Source organism: Macrotis lagotis, chromosome 1 (genome assembly GCF_037893015.1).
Source record: "Macrotis lagotis isolate mMagLag1 chromosome 1, bilby.v1.9.chrom.fasta, whole genome shotgun sequence".
Taxonomy (NCBI): domain Eukaryota; kingdom Metazoa; phylum Chordata; class Mammalia; order Peramelemorphia; family Peramelidae; genus Macrotis; species Macrotis lagotis.
Window position 1 is genome coordinate 204,441,568 of NC_133658.1, and position 10,127 is coordinate 204,451,694.

The 10,127-nt window shown below is 33.2% G+C and overlaps 1 protein-coding gene across 1 annotated transcript in view; it reads left to right on the forward strand.

Moving 5' to 3' along the window:
* SNTG2 (syntrophin gamma 2) overlaps nucleotides 1-9,918 on the forward strand; it is a 233,794-nt gene extending 223,876 nt beyond the window's left edge. The window contains exon 9 of the mRNA XM_074226476.1: nucleotides 9,658-9,918. Coding sequence (XP_074082577.1) covers nucleotides 9,658-9,789 — 132 coding nt within the window. The 3' untranslated portion in view covers nucleotides 9,790-9,918. The remainder of the gene's footprint in view (nucleotides 1-9,657) is intronic.
* Nucleotides 9,919-10,127: the final 209 nt, after the last annotated feature.

Genomic DNA, 10,127 nt, shown 5'->3' on the forward strand with positions numbered 1-10,127 from the left:
AAATTTCATAGTTTTAAAAAAAATCCAAAAGGGAAAAATAATGCCAAGTTATATATCATGTTTAAAATGAGTATCTTGGCCATTTTTGGTAGGAAATTATATATCAAGTACAAATATACCGAGGGGAAAACAATCTGAATAAAATAGTTCAGTGAGGTATGATGGAAAAAGTACTAAACTTGGAAGTCAGACGAAGAGAGGTAGCACTGGCAAATGTGAGAAGCCGATGCAAATTCTGATGCCTCTGGAAATGGACTTTTTCTAGTCTAATGAATTTAGAATCCTATTTCTAAGGCTATGTACAGATGAAGACTAGGGCCAATCTATTCCCTAAGGCAAGAGGAATTAAATTACAGTTACAAATGAGGGAGTCTATTGGTCTTCAAAAAGAAGATTTTTAATTGTTTAAGCTTTAAGTGAACAAATCATACTAAATTCAGCAGATCAGTATTGATCATTAAAAACAAGTTTTCTTTATATTGTCGAACTTAAACATGTATCTTCTTCAGTTTTATTGTTCATGGTTTATTGTTAAGAATTTTTTCCACATTCAACCCCCATATGCACAACATGTAACATAAACATGCATATGTACACATAGACAGCCATGTGTCCCTAAGCAAGTCTCTTAACCCTGTTTGCCTCAGTTTCCACAAAATGCACTAGAAAAGGAAATGGCAAACCATTCCAGTATCTTTAGCAAGAAGACCCTATATGGGATCATGAAGAGATGGACATGATCAAATGAATATAGATAAATACATAGATACATGGATAGATCTTTGTGCCTATATACATGCATATATACATACATTCATATGTATGTGCATACACACATACACAATCAGATATACATTATATATATATGTATATATATATATATATATATATATATGTATATACATGATCCCCTTTAAATTGTAGCAACCCCAAATAACTGAATATATTACAAAGAATCATAGAATTTCCATTGGGAAGGGATCATAGTGATCATTCAATCCAACCTATTAATTTTGAATACAGAAAAGCTGAGGCCAAAATTGTAAGATTCCCATGTCATCATATGTTAAGTCCTCTCCTTTTAAATAGGTCAGGATCTCTCTAGGTTTTTAAATCAATATAAGCAAACTTCTGGGTCACATATAATCCACCATGACTCCAAAATCTTTTTTGAGTCACATGTAGTCAAATAATAGTCACTAAACCTTTATTTAATACCTACAATATGTCAAGTATATGGTTGTTCAATGAAGACTAGAACATTTAGCTAGTTCATCCATTGTAGTTGTTCACTGACACTGAACTTAGAACCTGTGGTTATAAGACATTTTAGTATATTTAGCAGTCAAGTAGCCCTAATCTATATCAAGAGACAAGCTAAACCAGGTTGAAGGTACCCTATGGACCATAAACCCATCAATGAATTAGGGGGATGTCTAAGCCAAGCAAGTGAAGACTTCTCCTGATGGAATGGGCAGATAAGAACAATTTGTTCCCAGTGGCAATAAAGGTAGCTAAAGCTGGTGTTGTAGAGCACTCAAGCTTGGCCAAACATTGAAGATGCCAGGACATCCACTGTTGCTCAGGTCATTGCCAGTCATTCTGATATTTGTCTTGCCATTGTACTTTGATAACTCTAGAAGAGAGAGTGAGGCTGATGACTCTGTACAACTCTGTCACACTTAAATCTGATTCACAAACAATTCAAGGCATTGCCTTATATTATTATTGATCCTCTTTGAAGAGGGAAGGATAAAAAAAGCACAATGTGTCAGACACTGTGCTAAGCATAAGGAGATACAAATTTGAAAAAAAAACAGTTCTGACCTCACAGACTTTACAATCTAATAGCAGAAGACAAGGCAGAAAAAAAGCTGAAGAAGGGTAGGATGGTGGGTATGTGGGAAAGATGCCTGCCTTGAGGTCCCCCAAACATAATGGAGAAGTCAAAGAAATCCAAAAGGAGTTACAGCCAGATGGGAAATGGGAGTTGTCAGAATTATAACACAGCCTTTACCAAGTTTAATTGTAGCAGCTTGTTTTCTCTTCTCTATGTTTAATCTTTCTTTCTGTTGTTACATAATTTAACTAGTTTGGCTTCAGGCTCTCACTTCAATTCAATAGGGAGACTGAATTCTAATTCTGTTAGTCTAATGTAAATCTGTACTCAACTCCTTGAAATCTGTGAATTTATTTGTTTATTTTTAACTGTGATTGTTTATAGACTGACCCTATTCTGTTATGGATGTGGTAAATTCCTTGAATGGGGATATCCTTCAGTGATATATTTGGGAAGCTTGTTTGTAACATGTAGTCTTTTAAGGAACTATAAGGGCACTGAGGGCACTGAGAGTTTAAGTATCAGGGATATTTAAAACAGATCATTATGTGTTAGGCTGATGTTTCTGATTCCAAGATCAGGCTTCTATCTACAGAGCCATATTTCCTCTCTCTCTTCAACCATTTAATTGGTAAGAATTCTAAATTTTCAGCATAACATTAATGTTCAAATAAATTTGTAAAGCCAAGAAACTTTGATTTCCCATTGCTAACCATTTAATTCAGGCTTGTGTTCAGAATTCATAATGTTTTAATGAGTTTATACACTAGGTCTAACACATTATATTAGAATTAAATGAAGTTTGGTTTAGTGTTGTTTATTTGAACTAGATAGTTCCACCTTTTGTTTTGAAGTTGCAGTCATGACACTAAAGTAAGAAAGAGAAGGAAGCATGCCAAGTTACAAATGAAGGTGAAGGTAAGGGTACTGGAAAACATATGCTAGTTAGACCATTATCACAACTACCATCTGCATTTTCTTCTAAATAGACTTTTTGAGGTTTCATGGTTTAATCAATATTGAAAGATCAAAAACCTTTAGTCCTATTAGATGGCAGGAATAAGAATATATGAAAAGACTTTTATTTTCCTTACTATCAGAATAATGGAGAATATATACTACTAAAATACCCATAAAATATTTTGAGCAATTTGCATACATAACAATACCTGTGAATGTTAGAATCTGAAGCCAGGGTAAGTAATTCAGTTTATGCTCTCACATAATTCATACAATCTTTGACTTTCTAATGATGATCAAATAATCAATTAACAAGTATTTCTTAAGTAGTTACTGTGTGCCAGGCACATATAGGGATATAAAAATAAAAATGAAAAATCCCTGCCTCAGGACACTCACATTCTGTCAGAAAGGATAACATGTAGACATATAGGTAATGTGTAAAATAGAGAAAAAAATTAAAGGAATGATTTTGTTAGAGAAGTCACTAGCAACTGGGATAAATTGGAAAAAATAATCTTCATGTAAAATATGATGCTTAAGGTAAGTCTTTGGGATTCTTAGGGATTCTAAGACTAAGAGGTGAAGAGGAAGTGTGTGCCAGTGATAAATAACAGTCAGCACCAATGCATGGAGATGATTGAAATATATATGTGTGTGCATATACATACATATGTGTACTCTGTATACATATGTGTACATGTGAATTTATATGGAAATGAAAATTTAATTTGGCAAGAACACATTAAAAATTACTCCCCCCTTACATGTGAGACTTCTATCTCACTTTGTACCTATCTGTGATAAGAGGAGCATGGTCTTCATCTTATTGTTCATGCATGCCATCTCTTGATGGTCATGTATTATGAGATAATTATGTTAAGGACCAACAGAAGATGATTTCTACCTTTTACTGCTACCTTGATTTCTGCCAACCTCACCCTCTCAATGTGAAGAAATTTTTGGGTAACTATGGACAAACTTCCTAAGACCTTCAATCTCTTGCTTCACTTGACATTTGAGGGAAGAGGAAAGTTGATGAGAAACAGGTTTTCCATCTCCTACTGTGTAGGTTAGACTTCCCTCCATTCTTTTGCCATCTCCTACCTAAACACCAGTTTTTGAAGGGAAGAAGAAGAATAATGAAATGGTACTTTCCCTCTGAACATCTAACCATATCTCTTCCATATTGTTCTGCCTTTATTTCCTGCCTGATTGACACTTTCTTCTGGGAAGATGAGTGGCATCTTCCATTCAATAATGATTATTTTATTTTCTCACCTAGTCATTCCTTAAATATCCAAATGATTCTGATCCTCTCTAGGTCCAAATCCTGTTTTCCACCCCTCATCCTTTGGTTCCTAATTTCTATTCCCCCAACCCTAGAATACCAAATTTCCAATCACCTTTTCACTGTGCACTCTAAAATACCTTTTCCACAGGCAACAAGTTCCCCTTTTACTCTAAATATTTTTCTTTGTCATTACTTTCATCTCCTAAAAATGAATGGAATCTGGCTCCTCATAATGACACAGACTCCCTGGTCATATTTTCCAGTACTGACTGCATCTTCATTCATTCATTCTCCAAATTTAGGAATGGGAAAACTCTTTGCTCCTCATTGGCACTTCCAGGTTTTCTTCCTATCTTTATCACACAAGTAATCTCTTCACCTTTGAGGATCATGTTATTCATATCTACTACCCATTACTTACTGTAGATCAGTTCACTCTCCTCCCTCTATAATTAGTTTTGTTCTTGGCTTAAAATTTTTCTTTCTTCTATCATTTCTGCCCTCATAGTAAAAAAAAAAATTGGCATAACATATTGACTAAAACCTATTCTTCACATGACATTTTACCACACCCTTGAACTTGACATCATCCACAAATGTACCACCTTCATGTTCAAAATTCTAAAATTCTCTTATCTGTCCATAATTTATAGATTTTTTCATTTCCTCTACTGCCTTCCTTTTTCTAAAGTACTATTCTTTATTCATGTCTCGATTACAATTTATCAAATTCTCAATTCTGAACAAAACCATCATTGCACATTCCTTTTGCCATTATTTCAAAAAGTGTTCTATAATCTTTTCCTGAAGACCTTTTAAATCAGTCCATTCTATATTTGGAAACTATGGGAAGATCACATACTGGGGGAAGGTGAATGCTTCTGAGAGACTCTTAAGCCCAGCCTCTTATTTAGGATTACATAGTATGATGGGTAGAGTGCTGAACTTTAAATCAAAAAGACAAGGGGGTAGCTAGGTGACATAGTGGATAGAGCACTGGCCCTAGAGTCAGGAGGACCAGAGTTCAAATCCAGCCTTAGACACTTAAGACCTAGCTGTGAGACCTTGGTCAAGTTACTTAATGCCATTGTCTTGCCAAAAATAAAAGACTTGAATCAAATCTAGTCTTTGATATTTATTAGTTTTGTCTGCCTCAACCTCTTTCTCAGTTACCTCTTCTTTAAAATTAGCATAATAATATTTCTTTACAAAGCTATTGTAAAAATAGTAAAGTCATATAAAATGCTAGTACTACTATACAGCAGCTTTGTGGAACAATGAATAGAGCCCTGGGGTTAGAAGGACTTGAGTTGAGGTCCTATCACAAATAGTTAGGAACTGTGTGACATTGGTTAATTTCTTGGTCTCAAGAGACTCATTAATGAAAAGGGGGGACTTAATAACCTCTAAACTAAGCTGTAGATCTATGATTCAGGAACACTAGTTTGAGGAACACTGATAAAAGAGTTCAATGAAATTCTCTATTTGACTGATACAACATAGTCTTTGATGGGAGAAGAGGGAATTTGATCTGGATTGCCAAATAATTTTATTTTGAAATGTGTATTTTTAAAAAATTCTTGGATCCTGTCACCCTTCAACAGTATGTTCATGCAACTCTAAACCTAATTATAGCAATAAAATCAGTTATAGAAGTCCTATTTGGATTTTGGATGATTCACAATATACTTCTCTGATTTGATAAATGGAATATGCTAGATATGGAAGTATTAAGTAGCTCCATGCCAATAAAAATTTCAGGTTATAATGTATATGTTCCCTGCCTTCAGGGAGACCAAAATCTTGTAAATAACTGGACCATTTTTTTCATTTGAAATACTGCTCTGTCAGATCACTATCATCTGTGTCATTATTTCCTCTTCTTTTTTTCTTTTGATTATTTCCAATGATACCTAAGATCACAAGTATGTTAGTATCAAATCCAAGACTAGGACCCGACTAACCTGACTTCCATTTTTATGCAGTCTTTATGCTTAGCCAGAGGCCTTTAGTATTTCCATCTAAAGATTTTTTTAAGTATTAAAATAGATCTTTCAATTTATAACTCTAAATACATTTTCACTTGAAAAACTCTGGAGCTCAACAGTAATAATCATCTATAGCTTTTTTCAGTCAATATTCTAATTGAAAGTCAAAAATAGTTCTTTGATCCTTACTTAGCCATAAAATTATAACACAAGGCATCATTACTAACACCATGAGTTCAGAAAATAATGAACTTGAAACAGCAGGGCTTTGAAATTCAGGTGGATTCCAGTTGTTCTGTGCAAGAGTTTCTAATGTTTTTGAATAATCTCTGTCTTCTTCCAGGGAAAATTCTTAGACCTTTCACTTAGGAAGCTTTTTTCCTCTTCTTTTCATCCTTGAATTCAAAGTCTGCATTTGGGAGTCTATTGTGTATTTTCTATAATCCAAGTGATATCTATGTAATATTATTGTCACCTAAATACTGCTTAAGAGGCATTCATGTAATCAAAGTATATGTTTCTGCAGAAAACTGTTGAAAGACACACAAATTTTAGTTACAGAATTGTGTCCTTAAGAAGTTATAATAAAAATAGTTTAAGTGGTCTAGTGGATAGATAGCTGGAGTTGGAGTTGGAAAACCTGTTCCAATTATGCTTCAGATAGCATCCTTGTTGCATGACTAGGCAATTTACTTAGCTTCCCTGATACTCAATTTCCTAATCTCTAAAATGTGCATAATAATTATATCTACCTCAACTGGGTTACTGTGAAAATCAAATGAGATAACAGATATAAAGTTCTTTGCAAATGTTAAAAGTGCTATTAGAATTCAAGTTATTGTTATTATTGAGTTTGCAGATATGGGGGCCTAATCTTTTCATGCTATAAATAAGGAAACTAAGAACCAGAATAGTGAATGAGATATTAGGGTTAGATATCTCCATTTCGTAATTTCATTGTCTTCTAATTTCAATTGTATCACAATTTCCATTATAGAGGAAATGATCTGGAGGTCTTTTAAAAGAATATAAAATATATTCTTTTTTGTTGGGATAAAATCATGAATACCATGGTACATGAATACCATCCAGATATTATGAATAAACAGCCCAGTTCCAGATTACATTGGCAATGAGTGGACCAGAAGAATTTATTTACATTTAATTCACACCCATTCTTCTTGCTTGATCTAATTCCTGTAGTCCTTTGATTTGCATTCAGTGGTCCACTTTGGGTACAAGTAAAAAATCCAATTGGAGAGAGTCACTTAACAAGAAAGATATATATATATATATATATATATATATATATATATATATATATATATATATACATATATATATGTATGTATGTATGTATAACTAGCCCTCATTTTTAAGATCAATTAATCAATAAACATTTGTGAGCCTGCCATTCAATGAGTATATGAAAAAGAGGCAAAAGTCCTTAAGGAGTTTACATTCTAATAGGAGAGACAACATAAAAATAAATATATACAAAGTAAGCTATATCCATGATAAATAAGAGATGGAGGAAAGACTCTAATATTAAGAGGGCTTAATAATTAAGGGCTTAAAATTAAGAGGGCAAGCAAAAGAAGGATTTTAGTTGAGACTTGAAAGAAAGTAGAGAGGTAAATAGGTAGAGTATAGGTGAGAGCATTCTCAGCATGAGAAAAAATAAGTAGAGAGATTCTCAGAAAGAACCAATGGGAATATCTTGTTTGTAAAACACTGGGTCAGATTATCTGGTAGGAGAAGGCAAAATTATAAAGGACTTTGAATGTCAAGCAGCATTTTGTATTTGATTGAGGCAATAGGGAGTCTCTAAAGTTTACTGAGTAGTCAGGCATCATTAGACCTGTGCTTTATGAAAATCACTTTGGTAACTGAATAGAAGATAGATTGGAGTGGGAAGAAACTTGAGGAAGTCTGACCCAACAAGCAGACTGTCACAACAGTCCAAGTGTGAAGAAATAATGGCCCTGTACCAGAATGGTGGCTGTATGAGAGAGAAAGCCATGATATTTGAGAGATTGCAAATATGAAATCTACAGACTTTGGCAATAAGTTGGATAAGAGAAATGAGAAATACATAAAATCCTAGGTTGTGAGCCTGAGAGACAGGGACAATTTTATTCCCCTCTAAAGTAATATAGAAATGAATGGTAGAGAGTTGGACAAAAGATAATGAGTTCCATTGTGGACATGTTGAATTGAAGATATTTACTGTTCATATAGCACCACTTCTTTGTAGGATTAATAGACTTCATAAGGATCTAAAGTTGAAAGGGACATCAAAAACACACTAATTCAAAATCTCTATCACTTGAGAAAATTGAGTCTCAAGGAGAATAAGTAATTTTTCCAAGGATATATGCAAATGCATGTATATATATATATATATATATATATATACACACACAAGACATATATACATATAGGTATATACATTTATATATGTATAGATATATGCATACACACACACGCACATATACATATATATATGTATATGTGCGTGTGTGTAATATTGAAAAAGGACCTAAATTCTCCTGATATTACATATGTATGTGCATAAAAAGTAACAGGGGTGAAATTTATGATATTTAAACCCAGTACTTATGAAGAAAGTGATTTGTAAATAACTAAGTACTATATAATTGAAAATGATTATTAAAAAGATTTATCATAAATGGTTATAAAAGTTCTAAGTTCCTTAAAGGGAGGAAGCATGTCTTAGCCATTGTTTCATTTCCCTTTTTGCAATGCATGAAATAGGTACTTAATATTTATTGAAATAAAGAGTGAGACCAACTTCTTATCATAAAATACCATTGCTGAAGAGTTCTTTTCAATGGAATTGACTGTTTTAATGGTGTGGTCATTATGATTTTATTTGAAGATCAAGGTAACTTGAGAGATTCAGGGAATAAGGATATATACATATGTAACCTCACTGAAAGTAGGAATAATTCAGCTTATTTTGTCATTATATATATACTAAACATGTAGCATTGCATTTGATTCCTCATAAGTGCTTAACAAATATTTGCTATTATTGTATAGGATTATAAAAAAATAAAATCTAGGACTGATCAAATTACAACACAAGGCATCAAAAAATAAACTTTTAAATAAACTTTTAAAAAGCAAGGTGACAAAATAGATGGAATTGTAGACAATTTCAGGAAGATCTCCTTTCAAATCCTTCAAATCAAAGATTCCAAGAAATAATAGCTATTTTGTTGATTTCCACTCATCAGAAATTTTGCTTCCTATTAGTAAACCCACTTTCCCCACCCTGATTAAGGGGCATAATTTTTTAAAAGTTTTATTTATTTAAGGCAATAGGATAAAGGGGCTTGCCCAATGTCACAGAGCTAAGCAATTATTAAGTGTCAGATTTGAACTCAGGTACTCCTGACTCCAGGGCCAGTGCTCTATCCACTGTGCCACCTAGTTGCCCTATGAGGATAATTTTTTTAAGGCATTGGATGTTTTAAACTAAGTTCTTGGTTTGTTTTTCGTTTGTTTGTTGCTGTTTTCCCTAGTTTTATTCTTTTTTTTTCTTACAGGAACTTGAATTCCAGGACCTGACGGCTATTTTACATTGTATACACTCCTTTATTGCTGCAAAAGTGGCATCTGTAGATCCCATGTTTATAGACAGCCAGAGTATTGCAAGAAGATATATGTATAGCAACTGAAAATTGTTTCTGTCAAGTGATTACTGAAAATTAAATTATTTTCTTAAGAAATTAATTCTTTCCTGAGCAATATTGCAACTTTGTGTGATTTTATAATGAGCCTATAGTTGTGATACCAATAAAATATGTAACTAGTTTCCAAATTTGAGTCATACTTGTTAAAACTGGTGATTTAGAACATGTTTGTTCAGGGCAATCAGCTTCTTGTATATAATGTAAATAAGAAACCCCAAGTGAAGTGATTGATAGCATTTCTACTATCATTTTTCAAGAAAAATGGAACACCAAGGACTTTATTGCCCATGTTGGGAAGATTCATCAGTAATTTAAATGGAGGC